We start from the raw sequence: 19,524 nt of genomic DNA on the forward strand, positions 1-19,524 counted from the left end.
AGCCCACCCCTGTATATGCTATATACAAGGGTGGGCTATCTGTGGAGCACTATATACAGGTGTGGACTATATGTACAAGGGGGCTATATACAGGGGTGGGCTTTCTGTGGAGCACTATAGGGGGAGCTATTTGTGGGATACTATATACAGGGGTGGGCTATATCCACAGGGGGACTATATACAGGGGTGGGCTATATCTACAGGGGGACTATATACAGGGGTGGGCTATATCTACAGGGGGACTATATCTACAGGGGGACTATATACAGGGTTGGGCTATCTACAGGGAGACCATATCTACAGGGGGACCATATCTACAGGGCTGGGCTATACACAGGGCTGGGCTATACACAGGGCTGGGATATACACAGGGCTGGGATATACACAGGGGGGCTATATCAACAGGGGTGGGCTATACACAGGGGGGCTATATCTACAGAGGGGCTATATCTACAGGGGGCTATATACAGGGGTGGGCTATATACAGGGGGAATATATCTACAGGGGGGGCTATATCTACAGGGCTGGGCTATATACAGGGTGACTATAACTACAGGGGGGCTATAAACAGGGGTGGGCTATCTATGGAGCACCATATACAGGGGTGGGCTATATCTACAGGTGTAGCTATAGCCCACCCCTGTATATGGTGCTCTATAGACAGCCCACTCCAGTATATAGCCCCCCTGTAGATATAGTTCCTCTGTATATAGCCCAGCCCTGTAGATATAGTTCCCCTGTAGATATAGTTCCCCTGTAGATAAAGCCCCCCCCCCCGTAGATAAAGGCCCCCCGTGTAGACAAAGTCCCCCCCCCCCGTGTAGACAAAGTTCCCCCCTCCCCTCGCAGATACAGCCACACACTTTTATTACAATTTAAAAAAATAAAAAAATTCAAACTCACCTTATTCCCGCTCCCACGCCGTCCGGCAGCCATGGAGACCTGCTCTCTTCTGCGCAGGTCTTCAGGGAGTTGAACACAGCATCTAAGAAAGGCGCTGATTGGCTGGGCAGGATGACTTTCCCTGTCAGTCAGTCAGCGCCTTTCATCGACGGAAGCTTTACTGGTACAAAAGGTACCAGTTGCTTCATTCGTGGAAAGGCGCGGAAAGGCCGGGCACGGAACGTGCCCGGTCATTCATTGCTTCTAATTGTACCTGTGTCCTTGCGACACACGTACAATTATAGTGCAGGAGGAGGTGGCGCTGGCGCCCCCCTCTGAACTGCGCCCGGGGCACATTCCCCGCCTGCCCCCCCCTAGCTACGCCCCTGCGGAAGGTATTCTGTTATATGTTATGTGATTTTTTCAGTTTGTTTAGTATTTGGTTCTGTCACTTGATGTTTTTATTTCAGTCCAATCCATTTTTGGGAAAACACCTCATAGATTCCATCTATAGCCTAGATTCTAATAATTTCATAATATAAAGTGTACCCCCAATTATATGTAATAAATAACATTGTGCAGCACTTACTGATTACTGTAATATACTCTACTACTGTGTTTTGTCCTCTTGGACTGTTCCGCATGGACTTTTATATTACCCATACTGCACACCTCTCATGTAATACACAGAAGGAGACAGCAGGGCCGCACTGTTCATGAGATGAGCATCTGAATTCAATGGGAGAAGAAGGCTGCAATACCTGTGAATCGCCACTAAATGTGTCTGCTCCATCAACCGAAAAATAAAAAAGTTATGGCACTAGTAATGCGGCGATGAAAAAACATCCCGATCTGAAGACCAGAGGGGAACATTCCTTCAGTTTCAGGGCCCTAGTATTTAGGAACTAGGAAGGGAAGGGACATAGCACATCTGCTGGAAGCGAGGGCACCCGTGTTATACCAGGGCAACACTTTCCCAGTAAAATTTCCCAAACTACTGTAGTATATCTGGGGCAATAATGGGCTGCATATTGTTACAATGTTATATGACTTGACCCAGAGTGCTGGGTGTGGTCACTCAGCAGTGGCGGATTAAGTGTACCCTGTGCCTTGGGCTGTTGACACAACTTGGGCCCCCTTCTCTCCCCTCGCACGCAATTCGACCCCCCCCCCCAACCCGCTGACACAGTACCCGTCAGTGCGACTAACCTGACGGATACAGGTTTTAGCACTAGATACAGACGCTATTTATTCAGGATATAAAGCAGCTGTATCTCAAAAAGTAAAAATAATTTTTAATAAAAAGTATTTAGAAAGTTGCACCAAACACACTGTTTTATTAGAGAAACAAAAAAAAAGAATAAAAAAAAAGGTATCACCTCTCTTTAACCCCTTAATGACCAAGCTTGTTTGGACCTTAATGACCAAGCCAGATTTGTCAAATCTGGTATGTGTGACTTTATCAGAGAATAATTCTGCAATAGTTTTGCATATCCAAGGAATTCTGACATCGTTTTTTTGTCCCATGTTGTACTTTATTTTATTGGTAAAAGTAGACTGATACGATTTGTGTAAATTAATGAAAAAATATCTAAATTTATGACATTTTGTAAAAATTAACATTAACATTTTTCCCTATTTGGAACTGGCAATATGTCACATATGTGTACATACATACTGTACATTTTTTTAATTAAATATATATTTCCATCTCTTTACTCTATTCCAGCAGCAATTTTGAAAAAATAAAATACATTTTGAACAATTTAGAAGACTTACAAATTTAATAATCATTTCATACATTTTGAAGTACATTTTGTTTTCCTGCACCAGGTTTTCAGGGCCTCATAGGGGTCAGAATGATGGAAACCCCCACAAATGACCCCATTTTGAAAACTATACCTATTAAGGTATTTATCTAGAAGTGTAGTGAGTATTTTGACCCCACAGTTTTTTTGTAAGAACTCATGCAAAGCAGGTGAAAAAAAATAAAATTCCACTTTTTCCACAAACGTGTTATTGTAAAGACAGATTTCTTTGTAAAGCGAACATGAGAATAAAGAAACACACCCAAAAATCTATCACCCTGTTTCTCCTGTCTTCATAAATACCACCATTGTGGCCCTAATACGCGGCCTGAACACACGGCAGGGCCCAAAAGGAAGGGAGCACCTGGAGGCTTTCAGGATACATATTTTGCTTGAAAATGTTTTAGACCCCACCGCATATTTGGAGAGGCTTTGAGCTGCTAGACCGATAGAAACTCCCCATAAATTACCCCATTTAGAAAACTAGACCCCCTTTGATGCCACAAACATTTTGACCCCACAGTTTTTTGCTAAATTTAATGTAAAGCACGTGGAAAAAAATAAAATTCCACTTTTTACACAAATGTGTCATTGTAAAGACAGATTTCTTTGTAAAGCGAACATGAGAATGAAGAAACACACCCCAAAATCCATCAAGCTGTTTCTCCTGTTTTCAAAAGTACCCTCATTGTGGCCCTAAAACGCTGCCTGGACGCATGGCAGGGCCCAAAAGGAAGGGAGCACATGGAGGCTTTCAGGGCACAATTGAATAAATTATAGGCCCCATATCAAGCATTTAGAAGCAATGAGCTGCCTGAGCAAAAAAAAAAAACACCCAGAAATGACCCCATTTTAAAAACTAGACCCCCTAAAGGTATTCATCTAGTGGTGTAGTGAGCATGCAAAAGAGAAGTGAAGCTGTGTATTTATAACGGATGCATGTCGCTATAGACGTATTTGCCTGTACTTATGACTATGGCTTGCTAAAGAAGCAGTTGTCCCTCATCTGATGTCATTGTGGACAGAATTCTGTCCTAATATAAAATCAGTCAGAGAGGAAAAAATAAACTATACTGGAGTGACGGGCAATATTTAAAAAAAAATAATGGAGGAAAATGCATCCAACTATGTTGCAAACTCGAGTCTGTTCACTCAACACCTGCACGGCTGTCATGACAAGGTTTTTTTTTTTCAGTGACTGGTTGTACAACGTCTCTTTAGCTCCATCAATCCCTATATGACGAACGTGCCAACTGATTCTGCCCAGCAAGGTAGGAACTGTTATGTGCACAAAACAACCAACGGTTAAAGTATATATAAAGGGGCAGTGTCCAAAACCATCTATAGGAACAGTAAGGGTATGTTCACACAGGCGATTTTCAGCCGTTCTTCGAGCCGTAAACGCCCCGAAAAACGTCTAAACATGCGGGGGGCTGAACGCCTCCTAAGATCTGCCCATTAATTTCAATGGGAAAAACGGCGTTCCGTTCCCACAGGGCGATTTTAAAAACGGCCACGTAAAATAAAGCAACGTAAAAAGAAGTGCATGTCACTTCTTGAGCCGTTTTTGGAGCCGTTTTTCATTGACTCAATAGAAAAACAGCTCCAAGAACGGCCGTAAAAAACGCCGCAAAAAACACAAGTTGCTTAAAAAACAGCTGAAAATCAGGAGCTGTTTTGGCTTGAAAACAGCTCCGTATTTTCAGACGTTTTTTTTAAGCGTGTGAATATACCCTAAAGGATCACTAATCCCCAAAATGATGTCAGTATTTCCAGAAGCATTGTCGGATGCAGGAGGTCCTGCGAAAACCCAAATGTAGTAAAGCCCATAGTGTATTGATTAGGAACAGCTCGATTATTAGTGATCCTCCAAATAAAAAAAAAAGATCATGCCCGTATCACCAATTAGAAATATTAATAAAAATAACAGCTTTGTTCAAAAGAAAAAAAATGATCTAAAATATGAAAGGGTTAAAATATTTTCTGAATAAATAAACTCTACTACCTCTCCCAAAAGAATTCCTCCCCACTTGGAAAGCCCACAAACTAAAATGAAAATATAAATTTAAATTTAGTTGAAATGGGCACATCGGGCAGTAGAATCGACTATCCCTCCTCCTTCCATGCTTACTGGAAATCCGGCACCTTTTTTTGGGGATATCTTTGCGTCTCGGTGGAAGGGACGGGGTGAAGAAAATGGCGCTCTGAAAGACTTTGCACATCGTCAGACTTGTAGGGTTATGCAGGGTCATTGGAGTAAAATAGGAGACGCTCAATAACCTCCTCCTGGAACTGGAGGAAGGTGAGCGTTCCTTGTGTTTTTTTATAAAGTACAAACCCATTATAGGTAGTGATCTGAATTAGGTAGATTGCTACCTTTTTGTACCAGGCCCTGGTCTTCCGCTTCACTAAATACAGTTGAAGTATCTGGTCCGACAGATCTACACCCCCATGAATTTATTGTACTCTGTCACACAGACAGGCCTACGCTTTTCCACGATGGCCCCCTCTCTCTAACAGCCACCGTGGTGCCTGGATGCATAGTGGACAACATATAGATGTCCTTCTTCTCATTCCACTTTACTACAAGTAACTGCTCGCTTACCAGTGTGAATGACGCCCCCCTTTCCACACGTCTGGACACCAATTGCTTTGGGAATCCCACTCTGTTTTTATGGACTGTTTAGCAGGCCCCTGTATTTGCAGCATGGAGGGATTTAAAAAGGGGGACACTGCTATAAAATTATTAGTGTAGACGTGGTACCCTTGGTGCAGGAATGGCACCATTAGGTCCCACACAATTTTGCCAGATGTGCCAATTGTCTATGGGCAGCCTGGGGGATTAATTTGGCGGTCTTTGCCTTCATAGATCAAGAAACCACAGGTGTAACCTGTTGTGCTCTAGCACACTTTATATAGTTTAACGCCATATTTTGCACTTTTGGAGGGGATGAACTGCCGGAATGAAAGACGGTCTTTGTAGCTAATCAGGGATTCATCCACCGATAAATTTTGATCTGGGGTGTAGAATTTGACGAAAGATTCTTGTAGGAGGGAAATTAAAGGCCTCAATTTATTAAGGCGACCGTAGCTTGGTTAATTTCTTTGGGGGACTTGGGAGGTATCTGTAAAATGCATGAAGCGCATTATAGATTCATATCGGTATCGGGACATAACTGCTGCAAATACAGGGGTAGTGTGGACAGCTCTTGATGCCCAGTAAGAGCGGATAGTTGTTTTTTTGACCAACCCCATATTTAGATTAGGCCTAAAAAAAAATTAAGCTCAGGGACACTAGTAGGGGTCCATGATGAGTAGATGGATGTGGGTTTCTGTGCAATAAACTGTCTTGCATAGATATATGTCTATTGGACAATTAACTCCAGGACTTGGTCACTGACAAATATGTGGAAGAAGTTCAAAGGGGTATAATTAGCAACATCCACATTTATTCCTGGGATTGCTGACAGTTGCGGGACCTGGAGGTAAATTAAATTGCAGGATCCCAGAACATGGGAGGCCCTGCACCACTTGACCCTGCACCGGGGATTTGACAGCAACAATTGATTCTACCACCATAGGGCCTGGGGTCCAGAGGTAGAAGTATAACTTGAGCCGTCACTGTCTGAAAAAAGTTCCACCTCTGAAGCAGTCGGTGTGGCTGCCTGAACTGCCGGAGCATATCAAGGTGTACGCTTGCTCCACAGTAAACCTTCTCTGAGCCATTATTTAGGTAGAACTGTAACCATTAGGCTACTACGTTTTTTTACGTTTTATGTCTAAAAAACATTTTCTTTGTTTTTTGCTATTTTTTTTCAAACTAAGAAAAAAAAAAAAAGTTTATCACTAGGTAGATAAATAGATTCCTAAATCCAGCGCCAAAAAATATATGTAAAACTGGCTGATCACTTGTGCTCACACAGGGGATGAGGGGGCACAAATGGGGTGATCAGGGGGCACAGACATGAAAAGTTTGTGGTTTTTTTCACTTTACTTCATTTGTACAGCTCAGGATTTGGTTATAGTGTCTCTCTCTTCACTCACAGATCAACTACAGTGAGGGGAGAGGAAGACAGCCAATGTCCTTGTTGTATTTTCTAAACAGACTTACATAGATCACTGCAGGGACCACTCAGATTGATCCCTGGCTGTTACTATTTGCCATATGCTGCCACAGGCAGCATTGGCAATATGCAAACGGCGCATACCGTTATCAGGGACAGGGTGGTGGGCGGGCGAGGGTCTAATAGGTGCTGGCCCTTATTTTTACTATTTCTCTCTTTTCTCACAGAATATATTCTTAATATAAAACTTTTGACATGTCATAGTGATATGTCAGACTTTTTAATCGGTGGGGGGTCTGAGCACTGAGACCCCCACCGATCGCTAAAGTGAAGCGGCAAAAGCACTCGATTGAATGCTAAGCCGCTTCGTTTCTGATCGTCATTCCTCGGAGTGGTACACCACTTGCTCGGCTTTTCAAGAAGAGCAGATCAGAAACTAAGCGGCACAGCGGTCCTTCTGCCACTTTGTTATAGCGATCCATGGGGGTCTCAGTGCTCGGACCCCCACCGTTCAAAACTTCTGACATTTCACTATGACATGTCAGAAGTTTTTTAGTAGTTTAGTTACACTTTAACCCCTTCCCGCCGGATCACGTATATTAACGTCATTAAAACCGGTGTCTTACCGCATTTTGACGTTACTGTACATCATGGAGATGAAGCTGGCTCAGGAGCTGAGCCAGCAACATCACCGCCGGGTGACAGCTGTATGTTACAGCTGGCACCCTGAGGTATCGGCCAGGACCGGAGCTGGCCTCCGATCCGACCGATTAACCCCTCACATGCTGCGTTCAATAGAGATCGCAGCATGTGAGGAGTTTATAGCCACCGACACCCCAGCAACGTGATCGCTGGGTTGCCGGTGGCTGCAAAGGCGATCGGAGGGCTAATGCTTACCTCCCGATCAGCCTGTAACGGAATCCTCCTATGCCTCGTCGTCGGCGGGGCCCAGGAGGCTTCCGGTACCATCGGCAAGATGGCGCCGCCTTAGCTTCCGGCTCAGAAGCGGAGCTGGCGTCATCAGCAGTGGGTGTCCACTGTATGTTACAGCGGACACCCCGATCTATCACCAGGAACCGGAGCTAGCTCCGATTCCTGGCATTAACCCCTTCGATGCAGCGATCCATTGTGATCGCTGCATCCTAGAGGTTTGTAGAAAATCGGCAGCCTTGCCATGCGATGGCAAGGCTGGCGACTGTTACTATGGCAACAGGAGCCCTAACAATGGGCTCCTGTCTGCCATTACGTAAGCTGATTAGGCCCCGCCCAGAGGCGGAGCCTGATCGGCTTGCTGTCAGTGAACAACTGACAGTTCCAATACATTGCACTACATAGGTAGTGCAATGTATTAGAACATCAAACAAACAGTTGGACATTCAAGTCCCCTAGTGGGACTAAAGAAAAGTGTAAAAAAAAAGTGTAAAAAAGTAAAAATAAAAGTTGTAAAACATACAATAAAAGTTTAAAATAATAACACAAAACACAATCGCCCTTTTTCACTTATCAAGTCATTTATTATAGAAAAAAATAATAAAGCCATACATATTTGGTATCGCTGCGACCGTAACGACCTGAACTATAAAAATATTATGTTATTTATCCAGCGCAGTGAACGCCGTAAAAAAAAAACCTCAAGAACACTGCCATAATTACTGGTCACTGTCTTCCAAAAATTGAAATAAAAAGTGATCAAAAAGTCGCATGTATCCAAAAATGGTACCGATAAAATCTATACCTCGTCTCGCAAAAAACAGCTGCATCGACGAAAAAATGTAAAAGTTATGGCTCTCACAACTTGGCGACAGAAAAAATACATTCTCTTTCCAAAAGTAATTTTATTGTGCAAAAAGTTATAAAAAAAGTTCTATAAATTTGGTATCGACGGAATCGTACTGACCCGCAGAATGAAGGTAACATGTAGTTTATAACGCATGTTGAACGCTGTATAAAAAAAAATACAACTAAAAAACTATGGCAGAATTTCTTTTTTTTTTGTCACCTTGCTTCCCAAAAAAAGGATAACAAGTGATCAAAAAGTTGATTGTACCCCAATATGTACCAATAAAAGCTACAGCTCGTCCCGTAAAAAAAGAGCCCTCATACCACTACGTCTATGAAAAAATAAAATAAGTTAAGGCTCCAATGATTCAGGAAAGAAAATTATCCAGTTGTGCCGGCCCGAGGGGAACATTTCTTCTGTTTCAAAAGGCGATGTATCAAGGCACTAAAATTAGGGAACCAGGAAGGGGAGGGCCCAAACATATCTGCTGGAAGCGACGGTGCCCGTATTATACCAGGACAACACTTTCCCGGCAAAATTCCCCAAACTGCAAAGGTGCGGAGTGTGGACCAAAAGGGGCATAAGGAAGGACATTTATCAGTGCGACACCGGCCTGTGCAGAAAGGATCGATCACAGCGTAATACACATCTATGGATCATTTTATTATTTTTTTTACCTTATTATTATACCACCTGACTATGCCCCTAATGTACTCTGCCCAGCTCAGATGTGCCCCACATTATAAACGGAAACAACAGTGATACTCCAAACAAAACTATTACCAAGCAAATTCCACGCTCCAAAACCCAAATGGCGCTCCCACCCATCTGAGCCCTACAGTGTGCCCAAACAGCAGTTTACTTCCACATATATGGCATCACCATACCCGGGAGAACCCTTTTAACAATTTTTGGGTGTGTGTCCCCAGTGGCACAAGCTGGGCACGACATATTTGACACTGAATTGGCATATCTAGGGAAAAATTTAAATTTGTACCTTCCGCAGCGCGATCGTTTATGGAAAAGACACGTGGGGTGAAAATGCTCACTACACCTCTTAATAAATGCCTTGAGGGGTGCAGTTTCCAAAATGGGGTCACTTCTCAGGGGTTTCTTTTATTATTTCACATCAAAGCCTCTGCAGTTGTGAACCAATACTTTATATGTCGCCAAATTAGGCCTCAATTTTACATGGTACTCTTTCACTCCTGAGCCCTGTCGAATGTCCAGGCAAAAGATTAGGGCCACATGTAGGGTGATTCTAAAACAGGGAAACACCGCATAATAATTGAGAGCTGTCTTGTTATGGTGGCACAAGCTGGGCACCACATATTGGCGTATCTAAGGAAAAATTACCATTTTCATTCTCCCACATCGTGTGCACACGAATTTCTGCAAAACACCTGTGGGGTTAACATGCTCACTACACCCCTAGGTGAATACCTTGAGGGTGTTGTTTCCAAAATGGGGTCACTTCTGGGGGGGATACACTGTTTTGGTCCCACAGGGACTTTGCAAATGCAACATAGCGCCCAGAAACCAAACCAAATGCAGCAAAATCTCTACACCAAAAGCAACTGGCGCTCCTTCCCTTCTGAGCCCTGCCGTGTGCCCAAACAGCATTTTATGACCACGTGTGGGGTATTGCCGTACTCCAGAGACGTTGCTTTACAAACGTTGGGGTTCTTTTTTTCCTTTATTTGTTGAGAAAATTAAAAATTTGGAGCTAAAGCTACGTCTTATTGAAGAAAAAGGATTTTTTTTGTTTTCACTGCCCAATTCTAATAAAATCTATGAAACACCTATGGGGGCAAAATGCTCACTACACCCCTAGATGGATTCCTCAAGGGGTGTAGTTTTCTCAATGGAGTCACTTTTTTGGCGTTTTCACTGTTTTGGTACCTCAGGGGCTTTGCAAATGCAACATGGCCTGCGCAAACCATTCCTGCTAAATTTGAGCTCCAAAAGCCAAATAGCGCTCTTTCCCTTCTAAGCTCCGCTGTGTGTCCAAACATCCGTTTATAACCACATGTGGGGTATTGTTTTACTCGGGAGAAATTGCTTTACAAATGTTGTGGTGCTTTTTCTCCTTTAGTCCTCGTGGAAATTAGAAAAAATTAGCTAAACCTACATTATCTTTGAAAGAATGAAGATTTTTATTTTCACGGCCTACTTCCAATAATTTCTGCAAAAAACCTGCGGGGTCAAAATGCTCACTATACCCCTAGATAATTTCCTCAAGGGGTGTAGTTTCCCAAATGGGGTCACTTTTGGTGGATTTCCACTGTTTTGGCACCGAAAGAGCCCTTGAAACCTGACATGGTGCCTAAAATATTTTCTAATAAAAAGGAGGCCCCAAAATCCACTGGGTGCTCCTTTGCTTCTGAGGCCTGTGTTTCAGTCCATTACCGCACTAGGGCCACATGTGGGATATTTCTAAAAATTGCAGAATCTGGGCAATAAATATTGAGTTGCGTTTCTCTGGTAAAAACTTCTGTGTTACAAAAAAAAAATAGATTAAAAATGAATTTCTGCAAAAAAAAATGAAATTTGAAAATTTGCTCTTGCTACCGCCCAGCCTCTTCCTGACTTCATGGAAGTCACCCTCTGTAACTTTCCATAATTCTCATAGTAGTGAATGGCAGTTACGGAAGCAGCGTAGCATGCGAGCTACGCTGCTTCCGTAACTACCATTCGGTTCTATGGGACTTACGGAAACAGTGTAACTCAGCAAACTATGCTTTTTTTTGTAACTCCCGACATTGAAGTCAGGAAATGTCCGGGAGGCAGCGAGAAAGAGGTAGAACATGGTTTAGGGGGCCCCGTTCTTAAGATAGGTGCGGGTCCCAGAGGTGGGACCTCTTTGGCCACTTTTGACCTTCCTGACAGAGCCCCATTTTTCAAATCTGACATGTTTGACTTTATGTGGTAATAACTTCGGAATGCTTTTACATATCCAAGGGATTCTGAGACTGTTTTGTCATGACACATTGGACTTTATATTACTGGCAAAATTTGCTCCATACATTCAGTATTTAATTGTGAAAAACACCAAAATTTAGCGAAAAATTGCAAAAATGAGCATTTTTCTAAATTTAAATGTATCTGCTTGTACGACAGGCATTTATACCACACAAAATAGTTGCTAATTAACATTCCCCATATGTCTACTTTAGATTGGCATTGTTCTTCTGAACATCCTTTTACTTTTCTAGGACGTTACAAGGTTAGAACTTTAGCAGCAATTTCTCACATTTTCAAGAAAATTTAAAAAGGCTATTTATACAGGGGCCAGTTCAGATGTGAAGTGGGTTTGAGTCCCTCATATATTAGAAACCTTCAATAAGTCATCCTATTTTAAAAACTTCACCCCTCAAAGTATTCGAAATAGCATTTAGAAAGTTTCTTAACCCTTTAGACGTTTCACAGGAATTAAAGCAAAATAGAGGTGACATTTACAAATACCAGAAAAATGCAACTCAAAATTTATTGCCCAGGTTCTGCAGATTTAGAAAATATCCCACATGTGGCCCTAGCGTGGATTCTTTGGGCCTTCTTTTTGTTAGAATATATTTTAGGCACCATGTTTGAAGGGCACCACTAAAAGTGACCCCATTTGGGAAACTACATCCACCAAAGAAATTATCTAGGGGTATAGTGGGCATTTTGACCCCACAGGTTTATTGCAGAAATTATTGGAAGTAGGTGATGAAAATGAAAATCTACATTTTTTCAAAGAAAATGTAGGTTTAGCTAATTTTTTCTCATTTACACAAGGACTAAAGGAGAAAAGGCACTGCAAAATTTGTAAAGCAATTTCTCCAGAATAAAACAATGTGGTTGAAAATGGCTGTTTGGACACGGCAGGGCTTAGAAGGGAAAGAGCGCCATTTGGCTTTTGGAGCTCAAATTTAGCAGGAATGATTTGCAGAGGCCATGTCACATTTGCAAAGCCCCTGAGGGACCAAAACAGTGAAAACACCCAAAAACTAACTCTATTTAGGAAACTACACCCCTTGAGGAATTCATCTACGGGTGTAGTGAGCATTTTGACCCCACAAGTTTTTCATAGAATTTATTAGAATTGGGCAGTGAAAATAAAAAGACGTAGATTTAGCTCAAAATTTTTCATTTTCTCAACAAATAAAGGAAAAAAAGAACCCCAACATTTCTAAAGCAATTTCTTCCGAGTATGGCAATACCCCATTTGTGGTCATAAACTGCTCTTTGGGCACACAGTAGGGCTCACAAGGGAAGGAGCGGCATTTGGATTTTGAAATGCAGATTTTGCTGGATTGGTTTCTGGTCGCTATGTCGCATTTGCAAAGCCCCTGTGGGTCCAAAACAGTGGAAACCCCCCCAGAAGTGATCCCATTTTGGCAACTACACCTCTCAAGGTATTCAGCTAGTGGTGAAGTGAGCATGTTAACCCTGCCGGTGTTTTGCAAAAATTAGTGTGCACTCGATGTTTCAGAGTGAAAATGGGATTTTTTTCTATAGATATGCCAATATGTGGTGCCCAGCTTGTGCCACTATAACAAGACAGCTCTCTAATTAACCCCTTCCCGACATTTGACGTATCCATACGCCAAAGTTGGGTAGGGGAAGTATGGAACGAGTTCACAGAGTGAACCCGCTCCATACGATGCCAGTGTTTGCTGTATGTTACAGAGTAAAGAGCGGCATCTCGCTCGAGTCCGATCCCGCTCGTTTATCTCGTTAAATGCTGCGGTCAATAGCAACCGCAGCATTTAACTCATTAGAAAGAGGGGGGCGACCCCCTCTAACAGCTCATTGCGCCCCCCACAACGCAATCGCGCGGGGGTGGGGCGATGGTTTCTATGGCTGCCTGGGGGCCTAATGAAGGCCCCCAGGTCCGCCGTCTTTGTGCATCTATTGAGCCCTCACATAAGTACTTACATTAGTATTGCAGTATATTGTGCAAGCGATCTGACGATCGCTGGTTGAAGTCACCTAGGGGGACTAATAAAAAAAAGTAAAAATGAGTTAAACAAAGTTTTTTTTTTTATGTAAAAAAAAAAGAAAAAAATTAAAAGTGCAAAAAAAAAACATTTCCCCATTTTCCCCCTAGACAGAGGCGTAGCTAGTTTCTCCTGCACCCGGGGCAAAGATTCACCTTGGCGCCCCCCCCCCCCAAACTCTTTCCCGACATCTCCTTCCCACTCACAATGTTTGCTTAATCAACCAATCAATGAGGTGTAACTTTTTTTTCACTTTTATTTTAATGTAACTGGAGCATAAAGCCATTTGTACATTTTACAAGCAGTATAGTTCTATGTGCGGTCCTTGTTTTGCGGATCCGTGATATGCAGCCCTATAAATGGCAACGGTTGTGTGCTTGAGGCCTTGGGCCTCATGCCCACTTCAGTTTTTTTCATCAGGGTGCTATCCGTTGTTTGAACTGATAGCACCCTGACAAATTTATTTCAATAGGTCCATGCACACTTCCATTGTTTTAACTCAATCGTGCCGCCGTTCCCTCAAAAATAGGGCAGGTCCTACTCCTGCCCGTTTTTGACGGAACAGTCTCTGCATTTGCATTGATTTGGTCCGTGAAACAACGGACTGTACACGGAAGCCATCCGTGTGAGGTCCGTGATTCACGGAAACCGTCATTAGCGGCAGTACAACGGCCGACGGAAGTGTGCATGAGGCCATACAGTCAAATCCTTCCTCCCCACTAAAACAGATTATACAGAATCCCCTCACCCAACTTATTTATATGCATACTCACACACCTCCGACACAAAAACGATTTATAAACACACTCACACACCTCCACACACACCTCCACACACACACACACACACCTCCACACAAACGCACACACACACACACACACACACCTCCACACACACACACACACACACACACCTCCACACACACAAACCTCCACACACACACTTCCACACACACACCTCCACACACACACACCTCCACACACACACACACACACGCACACACCTCCACACACACACACACACACCTCCACACACACACACACACACACACACACACACACCTCCACACACACCTCCACACACACTTCCACACACACCTCTATACACACACACACACATACACCTCCACACACACACACAAACACACACCCCCAAACACCTCCAAACACCTCCACACACACACCTCCACACACACACAGACACACACCTCCACACACACACACACACACACACACACACACACACACCTCCACAAACACACAACTCCACACACCTCCACACACCTCCACTCACACACACACACCTCCACACCTCCACACACACACACACACACACACACACACACACACACACCTCCACACACCTCCACACACACACACACACACACACACACACACACACACACACAACTCCATACACACACACTTCCACACACACACCTCCACAGACACACAGTCAAATCCTTCCTCCCCACTAAAACAGATTATACAGAATCCCCTCACCCAACTTATTTATATGCATACTCACACACCTCCGACACAAAAACGATTTATAAACACACTCACACACCTCCACACACACCTCCACACACACACACACCTCCACACAAACGCACACACACACACACACACACACACACCTACACACACACACACACACACACACACACACACCTCCACACACACAAACCTCCACACACACACTTCCACACACACACCTCCACACACACACCTCCACACACACACACACACACACACACACACACGCACACACCTCCACACACACACACACACACACACACACACCTCCACACACACACACACACACACACACACCTCCACACACACCTCCACACACACTTCCACACACACCTCTATACACACACACACATACACCTCCACACACACACACAAACACACACCCCCAAACACCTCCAAACACCTCCACACACACACCTCCACACACACACAGACACACACCTCCACACACACACACACACACACACACACACACACCTCCACAAACACACAACTCCACACACCTCCACACACCTCCACTCACACACACACACCTCCACACCTCCACACACACACACACACACACACACACACACACACACCTCCACACACCTCCACACACACACACACACACACACACACACACACACAACTCCATACACACACACTTCCACACACACACCTCCACAGACACACACACACACACACGCACACACACACAAACACACCTCCACACACCTTTACACACCTCCACACACAGCTCCACACACACCTCCATACACACACTCCTCCACACATACCTCCACACACACACACACACACCTCCACACACAAACACCTCTACACACACACACACACACACACACACACACACACACACACACACACACCTCCACAAACACACAACTCCACATACACACACACACACACCTCCACTCACACACACCTCTGCACACAAACACCTCCACACACAAACACCTACACACACACACACACACACACACACCTCCACACACTTCCACACACACCTCCACAAACACATACACATACCTCCATACACACACATACACACACCTCCATACACACACTTCCACACACCTCCACACACACACCTCAACACACACACACACACACACACACACACACACACACACGCGCGCGCGCGTGCGCGACACACACACCTCCACACACACACACACACTCACCTCCACACACACCTCGACACGCACAAACACACCTCCACAGACACACACACACACCTCCACCACAGATACACCTCCACCCACACACACACACACAACTCCACACACACACTTCCACACACACACCTCCACACACAAACACACATGCACACCTCCACACACCTCCACACACCTCCACACACCTCCACACACACACACACACACACACACACACACACACCTCCACAAGCACACAACTCCACACACACACCTCCCCACAAACACACACCTTCACTCACACACACACCTCCACACACACACACACACACACACACCTCCACACGCACACGCACACACACACATACACACACGCGCGCGACACACACACCTCCACACACACACACACAATTATACACACCTCCACACACACACACACACACACACAGACACACGCACGCACACACCTCCACACACACACACACACCTCCCCACACATACCTACACACACACATACGCACACACACACACGCACACCTCCACACACACACCTACACACAGACATACACACACACACACCTCCACACACACACACACACACACACACACACACACACACACACACACCTCTACTCACACCTCCACACACACCTCCACACACACCTCCCCCTACTTGCACATACACAGCTGTACTTATCAGTTCGGAGCTCCGTAGTGGGATCTTCATGTTATGAGGGGTCACACGTTGCAGGCAGGAGAATAGCTGTGGATAAGACTGCTCCTCCCCATCCCTCTCTTCCTCCATCCTCCCTGCTTGTCTGTCTGCTAGCTGGAGCTGAACACTTCAATGGTGTTCTGTTCTCCTCACAGGCAGAGTGTATGGCCGGCTGCATTATATGACGTCACATGTGACGTATAATGCAGCTGCCCGGAGCACACACACACACGCTCTGCCTGTGCAGGAGAACATCGTGCATACATTACACAGCTCCCACTCCTGTCCCATGTGCTGCCCATGGCACTAAATGTCTATGGGGGTATCGGCCCGGAGGGCACATGCCTCCACTCCCCTGGTCGGCGCCCCCCCTTCCTTCCGTTGTAGTTGCATCTGGGGCACATGCCCCGCCTGCCCCCCCTAGCTACGCCCTTGCCCTAGAGCATAGTAAAAAAAAAAAAAAACTTAATTGGTATCGCCGCGTCCGTAAAAGTCTGAACTATTACAATATATCATTATTTAACCCGCACGGTGAACGCCAGAGCCTCTATTTTTTTGGTCAACTAATCTCCCACAAAAAATGAAATAAAACGTGATCAAAACGTTGCATGTACACCAAAATGGTATTATTAAAAACTACAGCTTATCCCGCAAAAAATAAGCCCTCATACCACTTAATCGACGGAAAAATAAAAAAGTTACGGCTCTCGGAATTTGGCGACACAAAATACATTTTATTTTTTACACTTAGGTTTTTACTTGTAAAAGTAGTAAAATATAGAAAAAACTATATATATTTGGTATCGCCGTAATCGTATTGACCCAAAAAATAAAGTTAACATGTTGTTTTAATTGCACAGTGAATTCCGTCAAAAAAACTACGCACAAAAAACCATGGAGGAATCGCTGTTTTTTTCATTTTCTACCCCACAAATAACTTTTTTTCCCATTTTCTACTTCATTATATAGCACAATAAATGATGCAACGGAAACCTACAACTCGTCCCGCAAAAATCAAGCCCTCATAGGACTATATCGACGGAAAAAACGAAAATGAAAATCTGAAAAAAGGGCTGCGGCGGGGAGGGGTTAATATGCTGTGTTTCCCGGTTTTAGAAACACCCTACATGTGACCCTAATCTTTTTCCTCAACATTTGACAGGGCTCAGGAGTGAAAGAGTACCATGCAAAATTGAGGCCTAATTCGGTGATTCACAGAGTATTGGTTCACAATTGCAGTGGCTCTGATGTGAAATAATAAAAGGAACCCCTGAGAAGTGACGCCATTTTGAAAACTGCACCCCACAAGGCATTTATTAAGGGGTGTAGTGAGCATTTTCACCCCACAGGTCTTTTCCATAAATGATTGCGCTGCAAATGATGCAAAGTAAAATTAAAATTTTTCCCTAGATGTGCTATTTCAGTGCCAAATATGTCGTGCCCATCTTGTGCCACTGGAGACACACACCCAAAAAATTGTTAAAAGGGTTTTACCGGGTATGGCGCTGCCATATATGTGGAAGTAAAATGCTGTTTGGGCATGCTGTAGGGTTCAGAGGGGAAGGATCACCATTTGGCTTTTGGAGCATGGATTTTGCTTGGCAGTAGTTTTGTTTGTACTTTTACTGGTGTTTCCGTTTATAATGTAGGGGGTACATGTAAGCTCGGCGGAGTATATAAGGGGCATAGTCAGGTGGTATAATAATGGGGTAAAAAAAACAATAAAATAATCCATAGATGTGTGTTACGCTGTGACACAATCCTTTCTGCACAGGCCGGTGTCTCACTAATAAATGGTCCTTACTTATTCCCCTTTTGGTCCACACTCGGCATCTTTGCAGTTTGAGGAATTTTGCCGGGAAAGTGTTGTCCTGGTATAATACGGGCACCCTCGCTTCAAGCAGATATGCTTGGGCTCTCCCCTTCCTGGTTCCCTTATTTTAGGGGCCTTGATAATTCGCCACTTGAAACAGAAGAAATGTTCCCCTCGGGTCGGCACAACTGCATATTTTTTCTTTCCTGACTTATTGGAGCCTTAACTAATTTTATTTTTTCATAGACGTAGTGGTATGAAGGCGTTTTTTTTTTTGCGGGACGAGCTTTTATTGGTACCATTTTGGGGTACATGCGACTTTTTGATCACTTGTTATCCTTTATTTTTTGGGAGGCACGGTGACCAAAAAACAGCAATTCTGGCATAGTTTTTTAGTTTTTTTTTTATACAGCGTTCACCAGGCGTTATCAATTACATGTTACCTTTATTCTGTGGGTCAGTCCGATTCTGGCGATACCTAATTTATAGCAGAGGCTGGACGGCAGCACGGAGGGCTTAACGGGAAGCCTCCATGACTGCCGTAGGAGGGAGGGTTCAGCCAATAGGAAGGACAGGTTAGGTGAGGGAGGAGGGAGAGATGGGAGGAGCCAGGGTGTGGTAACTGTTCCTCCCGCTGTTTTCGGCATTGAGCCGGAAGAAGCGGGAGGAGAAACAAGCAAAAAACTTAGCTTCCACCCACCCGCCCTGAATTAGGTTCCATTTATGGGATTGGGGTGTGGGTTTATCTGTTTCTTGTGCTTTTGATGTATGCTTATGTAACTTGT

At 44.2% G+C, this 19,524-nt stretch overlaps 1 protein-coding gene across 1 annotated transcript in view; it reads right to left on the reverse strand.

Moving 5' to 3' along the window:
• Positions 1–17,107, reverse strand: part of LOC142687190 (uncharacterized) — a 32,063-nt gene extending 14,956 nt beyond the window's left edge. Inside the window, exon 1 of the mRNA XM_075847556.1 lies at positions 16,895–17,107. Coding sequence (XP_075703671.1) covers positions 16,895–17,016 — 122 coding nt within the window. The 5' untranslated portion in view covers positions 17,017–17,107. The remainder of the gene's footprint in view (positions 1–16,894) is intronic.
• Between the last annotated feature and the right edge of the window lie 2,417 nt (positions 17,108–19,524).

The sequence above is a fragment of the Rhinoderma darwinii genome (assembly GCF_050947455.1).
Source record: "Rhinoderma darwinii isolate aRhiDar2 chromosome 5 unlocalized genomic scaffold, aRhiDar2.hap1 SUPER_5_unloc_20, whole genome shotgun sequence".
Taxonomy (NCBI): domain Eukaryota; kingdom Metazoa; phylum Chordata; class Amphibia; order Anura; family Rhinodermatidae; genus Rhinoderma; species Rhinoderma darwinii.